Source organism: Anopheles ziemanni, chromosome 3 (genome assembly GCF_943734765.1).
Source record: "Anopheles ziemanni chromosome 3, idAnoZiCoDA_A2_x.2, whole genome shotgun sequence".
Lineage (NCBI taxonomy): Eukaryota > Metazoa > Arthropoda > Insecta > Diptera > Culicidae > Anopheles > Anopheles ziemanni.
The window spans coordinates 54,098,815-54,115,779 of record NC_080706.1 but is presented as its reverse complement, the minus strand read 5'-3'; the positions used below and the strand labels follow the sequence as shown (position 1 = coordinate 54,115,779).

The 16,965-nt window shown below is 46.0% G+C and overlaps 1 protein-coding gene across 1 annotated transcript; it reads right to left on the bottom strand.

Moving 5' to 3' along the window:
* Positions 1–361: 361 nt before the first annotated feature.
* On the bottom strand, positions 362–4,162 carry LOC131289785 (peroxisomal N(1)-acetyl-spermine/spermidine oxidase). Its single transcript, XM_058319095.1, has 3 exons — positions 3,622–4,162; positions 1,979–3,289; positions 362–1,649 (listed from the first exon to the last, which is right to left on the bottom strand). Exons 1-3 carry the CDS (start codon positions 3,829–3,831, stop codon positions 1,467–1,469), a joined length of 1,704 nt encoding a protein of 567 aa, XP_058175078.1. The 5' UTR covers positions 3,832–4,162; the 3' UTR covers positions 362–1,466.
* Positions 4,163–16,965: the final 12,803 nt, after the last annotated feature.

Below are 16,965 nucleotides of genomic sequence, written 5' to 3'. Positions count from 1 at the left end.
TTTTCGTTCATCGTCAATTTTTTCGTGCACGTCTCATATCCGACCTTTCGTCCGGTGCGCCGTTTCTGTCGGTTGCCACGGCCACCGTCGAAAGTGTCCCATACTATTCTCCAAACTTCACTTTTTTGCCTACTTTTGCAGTCCTGAAAGCTAATCCAATCGAAACACGTTTCGCAAACCAGCATGAAATCTACCGCTTTTTCATTCCCATTTTTCCCCGCTTTGTGGTAACGAAGAAGAAATTGATTCTACAAAAGCTCATTAAACTACACTAACAAAAAAAATGCACATTTTTACTTCAGACACGATCGATAAAGCAACGAGGAAAAGGAAACTTATGAGGATGAAAATACGACACTCGTGCTCAGAAACAAAAAACAATCATTTTATAACCTACTTGTTGCACTTGATGATGATGTGTAAGGAAACTAATAAAAATAGTCCGTCTATTGCATACCGGTATGCCAGCCGCATATCATATGTTTACTGAAAATGCACAATAAATAAATATTATGCTTAGCGTTTCTTCGCTGGCGAAGACTAGATTCAACACAAAATAGGGATATAAACAAACCAACAAGAAAAAAAAATGCACAAACGTGAGAAGCTAAGCTCCCCGGTCTGCCTTCTGCGCCTTCGTGCGAAAAATAAATACTAACGACGGTAAGTTGTCTGCTGAAACACAGCCTCTTCCCGCACCGTCGATCTTTACAATACGTTATATCACTTATGTATGTACTCCAACAATACCTGGGTACGCGTTTGATTAGCCCCAAGGGGATGCTTTCATCAGTAGCACGTGGCATTAAGTCATGTGTGCGTAGCTCTTGTGTCTTTCTGTTCGTTTTTTTTTTTGGCGAGTATGCTTGTTTGCTTATTTGCGTTTTGCTCTGATGCCATATGTTGTCATGACCGTTTGATTTCTTTCACCAGCACATTTCAACTATGACGGTGTACTGCAGCATAAGCCTTGTGGTGGCATGGGCACGGTTGGATTGCGGTCCTGTGGTAAGTCACGTTATGCCTTTTTCCATCAGCTAACATTAATTAATGGTATCCTCTTTATCGAGAGCCCGTACGTGTTCTTTTTTTGGTAAGTTTAGTTGATTACGCTCACTATACGCTTCTAAAACTATAAGAAATTTTTCGTGAGTTTTGCCTATCCCGTGTATGTTCATTTCACTGGTAATGGGGATGGTGGTAGTATAAATCTTCAGTCACTGTTTTCTTTTCGTACATCAAAAGCATAAAAGCGTCGTTACCAAACGAAGTGAGACAGTATGGGGAAGACGGTAGCAAAACAATCCTAGAGGCGGAAAGTAATAGTAGTAGTTAGCAGACCACTAAGGACCAGTGTGTCGACGCCAGGGACGACGGTAAGTGTCAATGCACTGGGGATGGAAGGAGCGGGTGTGGAAACGCCGGGAAATGTCGATGGGAATGCCGATGTGCAGGGAGTTTTACAACTAGTCCAGCGCAATGCCCTGTATCCAAGAGCTGAGATCGCTGCTGTCCGATTCCATGACGATCTCCTGTGGAGAGTCCGGCGTCAGGAGGATCTGGGCCGCGGTTCGGCCACTCAGGTAGGCACCGTGCACCGTCGAGTAGAAGTTCGCGTGCGTATGTTCACCGGCGAACATCACCGAAGGCTAAAAAATAGAAATAAAATTGTGTGAAGCTCGACTTTTGTCTTGCAATGAACTAAATGAAATGAAAGATCACCGATCGTCAAACATTTTCCGAAGGTTCACAAAGCACCAGATAGCAGGTGTTCGTCTTTTTTCCGCAATAGATTGAATGGATGTTAAACTCAAGAAAAATGAAGCCTGAAATTTATCATAAACTAATTTGCCAAAGTGAAATCAACCATATGTTTTAAAATATGTTATAGTCCAACATTAACAACGCCCGGAAAAGATTAATGATAAAAGCTTCTAATATATGTTTCAAATACTATTTCATCCCACGGTGTATTTACCTTCGATTGATGTGGACTCGAGTAGAGCGGTTGGGCAATGTTGTCGATATCGTCCTGCGAGGCCCCGACGGCGATGGCCGTGTACGAGCCACGACTGAACGGTTGCTTCTTCCAGCTGGTACACACGCACCGCTTCGGCTTCGGCACGAACGGATCCTTCAGGAACTGGCGCAAAATGTCGGTACACCGCTCGGCAACAATCTCGTGCGATAGCGTTTCCATGTACTCCGCCTCCCGTCCCGATATCCAACCGAGCAGCAACGTGTCGGAAACCTTCGAGAATGAGTATATCTTTTTGTACCAGCTGTCCTTCAACCGCTGCTCCAGATCACCCTCTTCCTCGGGCGATGGTTCCTGCTCCCACAGGAGCATTATCTCACTGATGGTCGCGTTAAGGAACGGGCGATCGTACTCGAGGAATATCTTGTCAACCGTACCGAACAATAGACTATCGATCGATTCGACCTTGTACTGGGGTAGGGCGGGCGCGAACAGTGTTTCACTCTGTTCCTTCAGCACCCCCAATGGGAGGGTACAAATCACATGGTCCGCCTCGTACACGGTGCCGTTCTCGCACTCGACGAGCACATTGGCGGTGGAGTTTGCAAGCACACTGGCGATCGCGCTTTCTTCCGATTGCTGCCCACCGGCCACCGGTACCCCCGTAACGGTCCGATCAGAATCATCCGATGCGTTGCCATCGTCTTCGTCTTCCTCCGGGATTGCATCACGTGCGCTAGTGCCCGCTGGCATCCGGTGGACCGCTTTCCGTTTCCAGTGAATTCGTTTAACCGGACACGACAGCATGATATTATCCTTTGGCAGATTGTCACACAGCGGCTTCAGGATCGAGCTGTACCCGGACGGCAGCACAATGTTGCCACCCTGCAGCTCGGTGTAGCTGCCCAGCTCGAGCAGGTCGATCTCGTCCATGCTGTGGCAACCGGTAATGCACGTTTCCCGCTTCAACAGACACTCGAAGATGAGCCGGCGAAGGTGTTTCTCCTTCTGGCACTCGACGTTGTTGAGATACAGGTCCACCTCTAGGTTGATGTGTTCCCCCACGCTGTGTATGTCCGGTGGCGGAAGGTACTGGCAGAGGAAATATTCTTCGCAACGCCGCAGAAAGCACACGTATGCTTCGTAGATTTCCTGCAGAATCTGAAACGGGACCTGCTTGCCGTCTTCGGTGGCCGCGACCACCTTGTGGGGCTTTGGTATGTTGATGATGCTGACCAGACCGTGCTGCATGGCCAGCTCGAACATCGGGTTCCCGAGCACGCCATGGATCCAGTTTGCACCGAGTTCGATCTGTAAGCAAATCGAAAAAAGGGAATAAAAGTGAATCTACACTCAGAAACAGGTGTCAACTGTGTCCCTCCCCTCGAGCAATGTTTATCAGTTGTTGCTCTTATCTTCTACGTGCAGCAAAAAGTTATCGGCTAAATGTTGGCAATGCAAAAAATGCAACTCGACCCCGATCAACGCCGACGCCTTCCAGGATGCAATTTTACACTGATAAATAATCGATATGCGGGGGATCACTTACATAAGCTCCACCGGGAAAAAAGCAACAACAAACTGAACTACTAATTTAGCCCTCCCCCACCCCAAGAAACATGTGTTTATGTCATATTTTTTACCTTTTGCGGTCCCATATCGATCGACACGATACGTCCGCCAACACGGTTGCGCCCCTCGAGGATGAGAAAATCCGTGCATCCGTTCTTCGCCAGGTGGTTGGCCGAGGAAAGCCCTGCCATCCCGGCGCCCACGATTATCACCTTGTGTTTACGCTTTTCACTCATCGCTGTGTTTGCCGTGTCTTCTTTCGCACTCCCATCGTCGCCCATGGTTGTTTTTCTTCTGTTTTTTTCTTTCCTGTCTGTGTGGTTGCACGGATGGGGCGAGCGTTTTCACCAGTCGAATTTTCCGACCTCCGACGGATGGCGTTTTCTTTTCGGTCTTCTTCGGGCGATCCTGCTCAAGGTTGACCGACGTGGGACTGCCCCTGGTGGGGCAGGAGCCGGGATGCGATATCCCTTCAGCCTACACGATACACGAATGCACACACACGCACATACACCAATTGTCTGCACCGGAGGCGGAAGCGGAAAAATGTTCCCTATGCCCCCAATAGATAATTGTGTTTCACTGCATCCGTCGTGTACGATACTGTTCTGCGGCACTCTTGAACAGTGGAGAATAAATAAAAAACAACATTGCTTTTGACGTTCTGTTTTGGCTTCTTCTACACACTAGTGTTGGGATTCGGAAAATTCGAAAACTCGACCCTAGACTGATTCCAAAGATTTGGATCCCATTTGACGGATTCCAAACCCGACTCTGATCAGAGCTCTGATCATGGTATGAACAGGTATCTGATGGAACACATGACAAAGCATTTTCCATAGCTCGCATCATACATAGTTTGGTGAAAAGATTGAAACTGCGCGCAAAACTGGCATCAACAAGCTTCCAAAACCTTGGTCACAAGTGGACATAATTGCTAAAATAACTAATTTCTCAATAACTTTTTAGTGGCTTGGCCAATTTTAGAGCCAGACCTCTCAAACGAAAGGACTTTTCCAGGGGATGGGATAACGATCCTGATGGCCCTTCTGACCATGCTTAGAATCGATTTAGCCTTTGGATCAATTCAACCATTGATTTTATAATTGTTAAAGTTACAAATAATATGAACAATCGGTAAGTTTGGTAAGTACGCATGATATGATGGATTGGGACTCGGATTCGAAGATCCGGATCTCAGAATGGATTTGAATCGAAAGATTCGAATCCCTATAGGGAGTCAGTTTCCTCATCACTAGCTTCTTCTAACAGCTGCGAACTATCAAGTTGACACAAGGTGGCACAAGGTTACGAGAGCAAAGCTAAACTGGTGGGAAAGCTTTGTTCCAGTCAACTTGGTTTTTAGCACAAAACGTTGACGAAAATGATTGTTAGAACAGTTGAAGCGCCATCTGGTGCCGTTCAGATTTAGGCAGCGCTCTGTGAACAGTCCAACAAACACGACAAACACGACATTGTTCGAAGGGTGCTCTGCGACTTGTCGTGAAGAACTGTCACTCTCCCAGCAGCAAGGTAGCAGAATAAACAAGGTATCTACTGTTTCTCCGTGGGATACAGCCCTGCACGACAAAATCAAACTGTTTTGTTCTGTGTCGTGTTTGTCGGACATGTTCGATGCAGGTTGACAGAGCACCTCCATACGATTGCTTGGGTTTGATCGTTTTTTTTTTTGTCGTGTTTGTCGTGTTTGTCTTGTTCGATAGCTGACAGAGCGCTGCCTTATGCTGAACTCCTGATGCTATGCAATATGCAACACATAAGAAAAGAGAACTTATGAAAGAGAGGACCTACATATTTTAAATTTAAATTTTCAGCGTTGTTTCGATTAAAAGTAAAATAGATATTGACCCCTTCGTAGTTTTAGCATTTTTTAGATTTTTTGTGATTTACATCAATACTGCGGCAAAAATGTGAAGGAGTTAAAATGCTATTGAGACAGATAATTCCATGATACTTTTTGCTTTGTTACGAACAGTTAAACCTATTTTCATCTAGGATAATTGCAAAATTATTACCACCCTTGCACATGGATACTGCTGTGGACAAAATATCTGCACTTTCATTTGCAAAAGAAAACTTCCGAATTTAGATTTCCATTCGATTTCCTCGAGTAGGTGTGGAGCTTCGTAAATTTCTTTGGGATTATATTCATCCCCAGGCGACCCCACCTTCACTTTCGGGATTTGTTTGTTTTTCTCGTTTAAGGGCCCTCGTGGGGCGTGGGATGTGGGGGAAAAATGGTCGCATACAATAAATACTGGGAACGTGATCGCGCGCTCCCGTCCTAAGGCCCTGCTGTGGACATTTTGGTTGCGGTCAGGATGAAATCGTAAACGTACAAAACTAACTAAAACGTACACACACACATGTATGTTTTTTTCTAGGAATAATTTTTTGGGTGGGAAAATAGTATACCAGACCTGCAGCGGTACCGTCGGTAGCATAAACATAAGTAAAAGTGTAGTAGAAATTATGTGGGCTGTTGAAGCCGTAGTAGTAGTAGTAGTAGTAGTAATAGTAGTAGTAGTAGGCAAAGGAGTAGTAGTAGTAGCATCGTGGGATCAGATAAAACAAATATCGGTGCCATGGTCGGCCGGTTTTTCTGTATATCACAAATATGGTAACACGATGGCGTCCATCTGTAGACGGGTCGCAGCTATAAAAGTTAACTTTTAAAGAGAAAACCGATGCGAGACAAAATTCACACACAAAATAAAACATATTAAAACGTGTCATCGGCTCGACAAAAACACGGATCAGCCGAACATAACAAAAAAACGAGACAAAACGAGCCAAGCATAAAGCCGCGAAAATCGTGTGATGCCAAAAATAAAACGATCATCCTCGACTGCCGCGCTGTGGACCTTTGTGTGACCGAGCGCGTGAACATAAGCGTTTGGCAGCATGGGAAGCGGTCCCGATGGTGACGCGGTCCTCCGGAACATCTCGGACCGGGAAACGACGCGAGACCCGAGGTCGGCGAAAGAGGCGGTGGAACAGGCAAAGTAATTGGAGCAAGCTCGCGGATGAACAGAATTGAAAAAACATGCAGAGGAGAACACCAGCAGAAGCAGATGTAGAGTTGTGGGGCTAATTGGAAACCAGAGAGGAGAGCAGGGTCCGGATGACGAATGAAAGCGAAGCCCCAACACACACGCGAAACGAAAAGCATCCGCATCAGCAGACGAAAACTCGAGAAGGAAAACAAATCGACCGACCCCGCGGGACCCGTTTCACCCCTTTCCACCGCTATTCCACATGTTGGTTAACTGCGATCTCCTGCACCGTTTGCGCGATGAGAGTGAACGGATGATCTTTCCTGTCATCGTCGTCGACTACTGCGATCTTTTCCCGGCCGCTCACCGACAACTCTGTTTTTATGCTTTTCTTCTCCGACGGCTGTTTGCGCTGTCAGTTCGTCTGAAGCGCCTGGAATGGTACACAGCTGGTTCCCGGCTTACAGACACCAACACACACACACACACCCCGCGGAACACCTAGCCCATCCTCCGATCGTTTCTTTGCTTTACTTTGTTGGCTGCGGCCGCCAATTCTAGTGATGGCAGCGGAATTCTTCTGTCCACGAAGACGTTTGGTACTAAATTTGGAAGAGAACGAAACGAATGGAACAAAACGTTCCTGTACACACACTGACGAACGCAAACACAGTATACACTCGTACACTACGTGGCCAAAATCATCCACCGGAAATTGATAGCCATGTTTTGAAGACAAATCGACGATAAAAGGTTAAGCCTGGCAGACAAGCGATGTCATTAAAGCCGGTTGAGTTCTCCACCACAACAGTTAGCTTCCCGCTTCCCGTAACTGGTACTGGCTAGCCTGTTTAATTTTTGATGTTTTATATTCAGAAATGTGAAAAAATGATACTTTTCCCAAATTAAAGAAATTTAAAAATAAAAAAATCCTATTGAAATTTTTACTTTTTTCGTCTGTAAAAAGCATGAAATATTATTTCGAACTAATGGAGGCGCGTGGTAACGCATGGGAAACAACTTTAGAACCTTTCGTGAGGATGTTGAATGTTGTTTGAAATGAATGATGCAACGATTTACCCTGATAAAATATTTCCAATTCGAATGCATTAACAGAACAAGTAAACAATTTCCATTTTCTACCACCACAGTGATGGTATACTTGCACATTGAGTCAGCACGGTGCCATTTCAATACACCGACAACTCCATCACAGTCCAACGGCATCGGGGCTGGTGTGTTTAGTATCATTCGCAAGCCTTTCCAGAACCCTAGGGAACACATCTGGATGGATATCTGTAACTTCTCGGGCGCGTTTCATTTAAGCACAAAAGTAATTGAAAGTGTGAAACTTTTCGACCATCGAATAAGATATCGTTTCGAAATGAATAAAAATTGCAGTACAGGAAATAAATACAATTCGATGATATTTTTTTATTTTGAACAATTTTATTCTACAAAATCTGTAAAACATTCTACAAATAAAACAGAACATCATCTGAGTGAATTTACACTTTCTAACCTTTTAAAGGTTTGAAGGTGGCAATGTTGGCTCTAGCAAGAATTTGAAACATGAAAAACCTGCCGCGTCTTGTTTTTTCACAAACACATTGCATGGCGACCGATGTTTCTGTTGCTAAAAAGTGTGAAAATTGTCTTATTTCCATCTTCCTGCAACTAAGTTGATTCCCCTTCCGGAACCTTTCAAGACTTGGACTTGACTCATCCTGCATCTTACCAACCCCACCAGCTAACCAAACCAATGTACCATTCGTTGCCCCTGAACCAAGTCAACAGACGATGTGGGAGGTGTCCAACCCACTGCCGCTACCAACACCAGCAGACCAGCACCGTTTGGCATGCAAATTGCCAATTGGCGCGAACGAAAATCCATTAACTGGCTTGCTTGCTGTCCGTGAATTTGACACGGTGATACAATGTGCGCGCGTTTTCAGTATTCCACACACGTGTGCTTCACTGTGAGCATAAGAAACCGAGAAAAAGCGATGGCAAAGTTCGTGGGTGGCGCAGAACTGGCAAAACGAAACGTTAATGACCGTGGTACGTTTGCACATTGTATTTAAAGATTCCCCGCGTGGCCTTGCTTATGTGCTGTTGTGCGGCCGGTGTTCAATGCGCACGAAACAATCCCAGGCCAGAGTCGTCAATTGGATAATCTTAAATGCACCACAAATGTCTTAGCAGGCGACGATTGGTGACGTCGGGCGACTTAATTTACTTTCGATCTACGCATAAATTTGACCGAGACGAAGGGGGGACGGGGTATGCCGAGATTTAAAAATAGCACCGAAGCAGGAGGAAAATTTCGACGACACGACGAATACAAATAGTGTAGTCGAACAAAAATGTTGACCGCGATGGCAATGTTGGTGAAACGACGAACATTCAACGCCATGCAGCCTCCTTCAGCAAACACACACACACACACACACACACACACACATTTGGAGACGGCCGAGGAAAACCAACGTATGGCATGGCGTAGACGTAATCGTCGCCGGGCAGGAAAACTCAGGAAAAGGAAAACGACCGAAAAGAGGTGGAAAATGCATGCTGTGAGACGCGCACACCGAACAAGAAGAAATCTTCGTCCAAACTTCTTCCCTTTTTCCTGTGGCCATCCTGCTGGCAGCAAAACGGGATGCGTGCGCCATCGTAGCGAGCGAGCAAAACTGCGAACAGCAGCAAATTTCTAAACAAGTGGAGAACACGTTCGAACGGTGATTGAAAAGCGTATTTGGCGGATAGCGCAAAAAAAAAACTGGGAAAAAAGAAAAAGAACACCCCACAGTGAGCAGAAGCAGCAGGGCATGATTGCAGCGTGGAGGGTGGTGATTATGGGCGGTGGGGAGGGGCGTTTGGTGGGGATGGTATAAATAAACATTGAGAATACAGTTTTCCGCCCTGCAAGAGCGGCTGAAAGTCGCGGCCCGAGATGCGGTTGATGTTACCGGCACGGATTGTTGATTGGCTTTTGGTGTGAGGGGCGGGAGGGGGGGGAGGGACTTCAAAAGGCATGGAGGTGGGTGGTGATGGTGGTGGTGGTGGCCAAGAACACAAAAATAAACAGTGTGTGCAAAGCCGAAAGCGGCGCGATCTCTACGCGGGAAGAAAGAACGAACGTTTGGAGAAATCTACCGGTGAACGGTTGGAAAGGAGGAAGAGACGGAGAGGGAAGGGTTGTAGCTTGGGGATGGGCTTGGGGCCGACGGGAACAGATGGTGAAGTAGGCGCAGAGCGAGGCGCGCAGAGTCTGAAATGAAAACACACCAGCCGATGCTACGTTGCCGATGTGAACCGTTTTCGGTAGGGATGGATCACACCCTCCCCCACCGCGTATGTGTGTGTGTGTGTGGGTTTGTGTGAAGGCATTTTTTGTTGCCTCTTACAAGTCAAGCCTTTCTGCCGCTTCTTCGCCGATGCAAGTTGTCTTGATCGCTGTTGCCTTCTTCTGCTCCATCTTGTCCGATTTTCGCTCTTTTCCCCGCGAGGCGAATGTCTTCAAGGCGAAGCATGCGAATGGCGCGACCAGGGCGAGATGGAGAAGATGTGTCGTCTTGGGTTGTCGGTCTGGTGTGGAGGTGGGGGCGGCGACGGCGGCGGCGTGGTGATGACCGCAAAACCGGTTTTTGGGCAGCGGACGAGCGGAATATTGCAGAAAAACCGTCGCGTTTCCCCCGCGGCCGGTGGGTAGGTCATGTTAAAACCCATCGGGAAACGGTACGTAAGCGTGTGCGAGTGTGTTTTCTGGTGCCCCATACTTCTCGGAAAGGGCTGAAAGATTATTCTTGGCTTTTTTCCAGATGGTACCCCCGATGCGAAACTGAAGCCATGGTCACAAAGAAAGCATTTATGGAATTTTATCTTCCACTGCTTGTCGGGCTTTTTCGACCCATGAACATGGGATTATAGTATTGTGGAAAGAAAATGTAAGAATGATAGTTTATAGTTATTTAAAAAGTATATAAACCATTGCGAGATTCAATTCGTTGCAACATAAATCGTAAACGAAAAGTGTGGAACATGGTATGTTATCAAATTTACCTTGAATACCCTTCTTTTATTATTAAAAGAATCTAAAATCACTTTTGCTCACATGGTTACGAATGGGCAGCGACACCTTATTTCACTACACATTGTTTTATACTAACATTAAAAAAATGAAAATATGGACTGGAAAAAAGTTAAAATAAGAATGTTGAAACCTCATCGCGAATTAATCAAAAACTCTTTGTCTAAACCGTAGAGTATTTATTATCAAGTATGTTCAAGTAATCAACTTTGATCTGTTTTCTTTCTGTTAATCTTTCTGTTATGTTAATGTAAAATTAAAATCGATTGCATTAAATTATTTAATCTGCACTTAACAATACAATAAATTATAAAAAAACGATCTTGCTGTATTAACAGAGCAATTTGATAAATAAATTTTCTGGTTTGGTTGTTTTTGGTAGTTTTTATCTTTGAATTTTCAGAGTCCACTTGAAGAAAACTATTTCGTTTTTGGTGATGTTTTGTGTGACATCATCTATGAACTCCGAAAAGCGGAGGTTTTAAATCAAATGTGTAAACATATCGTATAGTTTGAAGTATCGGTAGCTTTAGACTAAATAAGGAAAGCAGATTTAATGTTAAATACCTATTAGGTTTCAGCAGGTTTTGTCAAAACTGTTCGTGTATTTTTTGAAATCATACAATTTTTGCATAGTTGATCATTTTTTCGTATGTAAACTACAAAAGAGAAATGATGTATATACTGAAATAATCCCGGGATTTCTCAAAAAGTTTCTAAGGCGTGGATGAAACCCGAACTGAAAACACTCCGCATTGTTTACCGCTACAACCGCGTACTTACAAGCCGGTCTATGTATTCTTCATTATTTCCAGTGCCCTTTTACTCTGCAATTCCTTGCGACACCATCGCATGACGGACCAAACATCGCGCCCTTCAATCGACTTCTCTCCCGCCGGCAGGTTACAGGGTCAAGTTGAATTCGGCACCATTCGGAACCGAACTGGCCAGATGTCGGGGAATCGGAACGGCCGGTGGGCCGTCGGGTGACGATGGTAACCGGATCGGCGCCTTTGTTTCCACCAAACATTCACAACAAATGCCGCAACCTTGCTGCGCACGATGCTTCCCCCAATAGAACCGATGCTGTCAATGGGAAATTGATGAAACGGGGGAAATGGGACGCCCGGACACCGGACACCCTTTCCCCCCTAAGGACAGGTGGGGGAAGGTGTAGGGCAGGTGGAACGAGGCAGCAAAGCTGTTAGCGAACGTCGGGCGACGGACTGACGCAGGTTTCCGGTTCAGCAAATTTTTGCATGGCAAACTGCCCCGCACGCCCCGCCTTTTTCCGGCGCATTCCCCTTGACCCGGGCGCTCGGAGACAACATTTTGACATTGAACTTTGGGGCGAGCAGTTTTTCGGCGTCGGTTTCGACACGAGGCGCACAGCAGGCGGTTGCCTGGAGCAACGCCGAACCATTGCCTGCTTGTGCAACTCCCGCCCTCCCCCAGAGACAAAACACACATCGACACGCACAAACAATGGACGATGCACAAAAGAGGCCATCATCCTGATCCAGCATGCCATGTTGGTGAAGAACGGAGTCCGATGTGCGCGAACCAGAACGATGGCGTTGTGTTAGTGTGGGGCCGTTTGGAAACCTTTATTTTATGAACGAAGAAGCTGCACGGAACTCCGTGTCCGCCGCCTCCGGTTTGTGTCGGCGAAAAATGTGCAACGTGCGTGGCGGAAGTTGATCGTGGCGGGGGCCACGATTCGATGCGACGACACGCGAAACGTAACACACACACAGCGCGTCGTCGCATATCCGCGCCACGGGAACGGAAACGCTCGTACGACGAACCGCGATGCACATCGTCCCAGCAAGAAGACGCTGAAGAAATGGACGCGAAATGTGGCCGCGCGCCCGGCAAAACTGCATTCGTAACGGTAAACAGACGTTCGGCCAAGGGATGGCTTCTTGTGCGCCACTTTTTGCTCCTTTCGGTCGCCCGTCGCCTGCCGTTGTCGATGGTATTTTGATGTGTTTTCAACACCCCTCGCCACTGGCCCTCCCCGAAATGCGTCCACTTGGTCGCGACCCCCCCAATGTCTCCGTCACAACTCCATCACTGCATGACGTTACGTGACGTGTGCAATGGGCGCTGTTTATGACCACAAGATCACGCCTCGGCGCGCCGACAGGTCCGTCACGTTTGGGCCGTTTGGACGGGTGTATTTTTTTTTTAATTTAATAGTTTTTTTTTTGTTGCTGTGTCAAGCCGCTTCACCCCACTCGCGAGCGCGCGGAGCCAGCCAGAGGAAATATGCAAAAAATGTACACGAGTGTAGCGCACACGGTTGGGTCATTCAATCGTTCGGTTTGAAGTGGAAGGCAAACGCGTCGTATGCCGTATGAATAACGAAGTTTGCCAACGGCTTTTGCGCGATGGATTGACGCGCGAGTTAAGCGTCAACAGATTGCCTGGCGGGCCGGTTCCGTCACAGCGCCAAGTTTCCGCATTTTAGGTTAAATTTAATTTAACGACGCTTTCAAAAGTGTACGCAGGCTGTGGTGGAAAGTGGTAAACAATAAATGAATTCGAGCTGCAGTGCAAATCTATGGAAAACTGAACAAAGATCCAATACTGACAACTTATGATTCCAAGGAACCATGTTGTTTCGGAAATAGCAACTTACGTTAACAGAATTTCAAACTTTGAAATGTTATAGGGTTGGGTACCTAAAATAATTCTTTGTCGCATTTCAAATAATTGAATCGACCAATAAATAAATGTTCTTCAATTATCACTCGTTTTTATAAAACTTTTCCTTCTTCTTCGGCACTGTTTTCTTAGTCCAAAAAATGACCGAACATATTTTTTCTAGAAAAGATGTGACGTCCGTGTATACAAAAACTTCCTCATCCATTTGTTTTTGGTTTAGCAGTTGTTTAAAACAATCTTGACATTGGTTGACATAATTAAGATAAACACGTTGACTGCCAAATGTTTTTAACACACATTTTTTGTACAATAGACTTTTGTACATAAGACTTAGCTTCCCGAAGAATTATTTATTAATATTACTAAAGATTTTATGTTGCATTTTCATTTATTTATGGGGTAAAAACTGTTTAGAACTAATGACAGCTGGCTATAAAAAATGATATCCATGGCAGTCAACGTGTTAACAATAATTTAAGGATCCTTGACCAAACATTTTCCAAATGTGTTATATTTTTAAAAATTCTAAGGTCTAATTTATATCCCACACTGTTTACAACATTATATATTGTGGGAAGGTTTTATTTGATTTGAACATAAGTATTTCATCGTCGAATGTCTCACTGATTTACCAGTTGTGCCAGAATGCAACCAATAAGCCAAAATAGCAATCGTCTTAACGCAAATTGCGAATCTCATCGAACCTCCAGCATCGCCGCGTAGAGCCAGGTCTGATTTCGTATAAGAACATCGTCTGCCTCCGTCAAGATGATCAACAAAAATAAGTATAAAATAACCAAGAAAGATCACTGGGTGGATCGTGAAACCGAAGAAAACCGGAAAACGGTAAGGAGACACCGGGAAAGCGGTGCAAGTCAATTACCTCTCCCTTTGCATCCATCCGCACACAAATGTGCTGCCGATGGATAAAGGGTCGTGAGTTGAGAAAAAAAAATACTGCAACATATTCCATTTGACCGACTCTATCGGAACGCTCCAAGAAGGGAGGCCAGATAGGAATCAAAGTAATAAGAAGCAAAACAACCCTTCGAACCGCGTTGACGCCTCCATGAACTTGCCTTCGCGACGGGACAGGGCGCGCACGGGAAAACCGGTTTTCCGAGCGCGCTCCAATTCAGGGCTGGTTTTGCGCAGAAGAATAAAACAATGGACGCCAACTGCTGCGGTCAAACTGTAGTGGAGAAGCAGAAGAAGAGTGTGTGTTTGTGTGCGAGTGTGTGTGTGCTGTGAAACCTTTCACAATCCTTACCACGCCGGGCCCGAGGATCCGGGTTTTCTAGTTCACGCCAAGCGCGACATCTCAGACTTGGACCGATATTCTACTTCTTGCTCGGCGTTGACGGCGTTTGCTTCGCCACCGTCTTCTTCTGCCCCGTTCACATTCTTCGACGAACCGACCCACCATCAACAGACACACGCATACCATTTCGTTGCGTGATTCGATCATCGCCTGCTAGATGGGGGTGCTATGTACGTACGAAGAAAGGGCCGCACTAACACACGCTCTCGCGTGGGGACCCCCAATACTAACCCACATGCTGCAAACTCGACTGACTGACCGACTACGACACAAATCTCCCTCCCCCCCTTCCTCATTACCCTTTTTTCCAACCCTTCCGAGCGTGTGCGGAGTCCGTCCGAGTCACCCGAGCGAACACGCACTTGCACACAGTCACAATAAAGCCCCCCCCTCCCCTGAGCAAAAAGAAAAACAAAACCGGTTCTCGCGCGAACCACCCCTAAAATCGGTTGGTTGTGGAAGGGACGGGAGGCTGCATCGCGCAGGCGGACGAGCCGTTTAAATGTGACGTCACGCAGCGTGACCGTAACGGGTGGTGTGTGTGCGTGTGTGTATGTGTGGGGAAACGTACACGACGAGCATCATCATGATGGGGCGGGACCGGTTTTTTGCTTCACCGTTTGCTTTGATCCATCGTGTTTCGTGCACGTTTGCTATTTCGGGCCACTGTTTGCGTGCCTGTGTGTGTGTGTGTGCTCGTCGAAGAGATGCAAGCAAAAGAGAAAAAAGAAGAAGGACTTCGTTTAGGGGCGGGGGGGCGGGGGGGATGGCTTTGTGTGGGCATCGTGATGATATCTCGAGTGGAAGGTGGAGACGCACGATGCTGGTGGTGGAACACCGCCATGGCCAATGGCGTTTTTACTCATCGCTCTGACTGACTGGGTTGGTCGGTGGGTGGAGGAAGGGGGGGGAAACACACGGCGAGGGACCGCTCGATGAGGGGCCGGGGTACGAAGGGATGAAGAGCTACCCATTTCGAAACCGGTTCTCCATCAACCACCACCCTCTTCCGCGCCGATGGAGCAGACTTGTTTCGTTCGGTGTTTCGTGGTATGCGGTACTAATACTACTTTGCCTACACACACACATAAACACACGTACGCGAGTCGCAATGATTGTTTCTGCACGCGAGAGCTCGAGAACCTTTTTCCGGTCGCGCGTCTCGCGTCTGTACCGGAGCGGGGCCTGCAGAAGGGGCTGAGGCGGGGCTCTTAGGAGTCTCTCGGGGGGGTCGTTGGCGCTGGTGGCAAATAAGAAACCGGTTACTCCTCCCGCAAAACATCGCTCCCACGCCACCGCGACGCAGGACTTCCTCAACGTCCGCTGCCATTTTCTGGTTCGACCGCAGAAGAGCAAGAAACCTTTTAACACCGTACGAAACAAAACAAACAAGAAGGCGACAAACAGCAACATGAACGACAACGGCCAACGTCGCGATTCTGGCCGTCTAGTGTAGCTGTGCTCTTCGATGTGTTAGTACATTCTACGGCGATGGACATTCCGTGACGATGGGGAGGCATCAGCAAAAATCGAACATTTCGAACGAGTCCCACCAGCGACATCGTTTTCCCTCCGCTGGCCACAACTTCTCCACCTGTTTCGTACCTCCTCTACCATATCCTTGTCCGTGCAATCTCCACTGTCTGGCTTGAAGCAGTGAAAACCAATAAAATAAAAGGCAGTTTGTAACTTTCTGGCTATGCAGCGAACAAAATTAAATCTTTTACCAACATCAGTCTCAAGAATTTCAGAAACTTTATATCTTAATCAACTATTGATGCAAACCATCAATGGCACCAGATGAAGCTATAACCCAAACCACTCAAAAACCGGTTACACTAGTTTAATTTACTTAACATCATGTTTTGATAGTAGAAATATTATTTACTAACGACACGATAGTGATAATAACGAAATTACATCACAATTGAAATTCATCAAACAATTATTTTGCCTGCTTGTTGTAGGTCAACAACTGTGGCATGTAAAAAAATCATGCTGTGGATTCAATTTATGGCCAAAACATAATACCACGAAGGTATGTGTATTCCTAAGGTACGAAATGTGTTCTTCTTAGCTGTAATATTGCTATTCGAAAAATTAACTCCCTGACTAATGCAATACTGTACGAAAACAATAATGAGATTTGCGCTGCTAATTATTTTTCCATTTAAGGCTAACTTTTTATTCAATATAAGAAAATAAAATAAAATTTATGCACTTTTCAGGCAATATAAAATGAATACATAAACATGAATGTTTGAAAATGCCCTATCAATATTCAAAACATTTTAAATATAAATATTAACGAATC

Excerpts from the sequence above, each read along its gene's own strand:
- LOC131289785 (XM_058319095.1), bottom strand. The coding sequence starts at position 3,831 with ATGGGCGACGATGGGAGTGCGAAAGAAGACACGGCAAACACAGCGATG. Across the intron at positions 3,290-3,621 it reads TCGATATGGGACCGCAAAAG|ATCGAACTCGGTGCAAACTG; the intron begins GTAAAAAATATG and ends ATTTGCTTACAG. Across the intron at positions 1,650-1,978 it reads CGAGTCCACATCAATCGAAG|CCTTCGGTGATGTTCGCCGG; the intron begins GTAAATACACCG and ends TCTATTTTTTAG.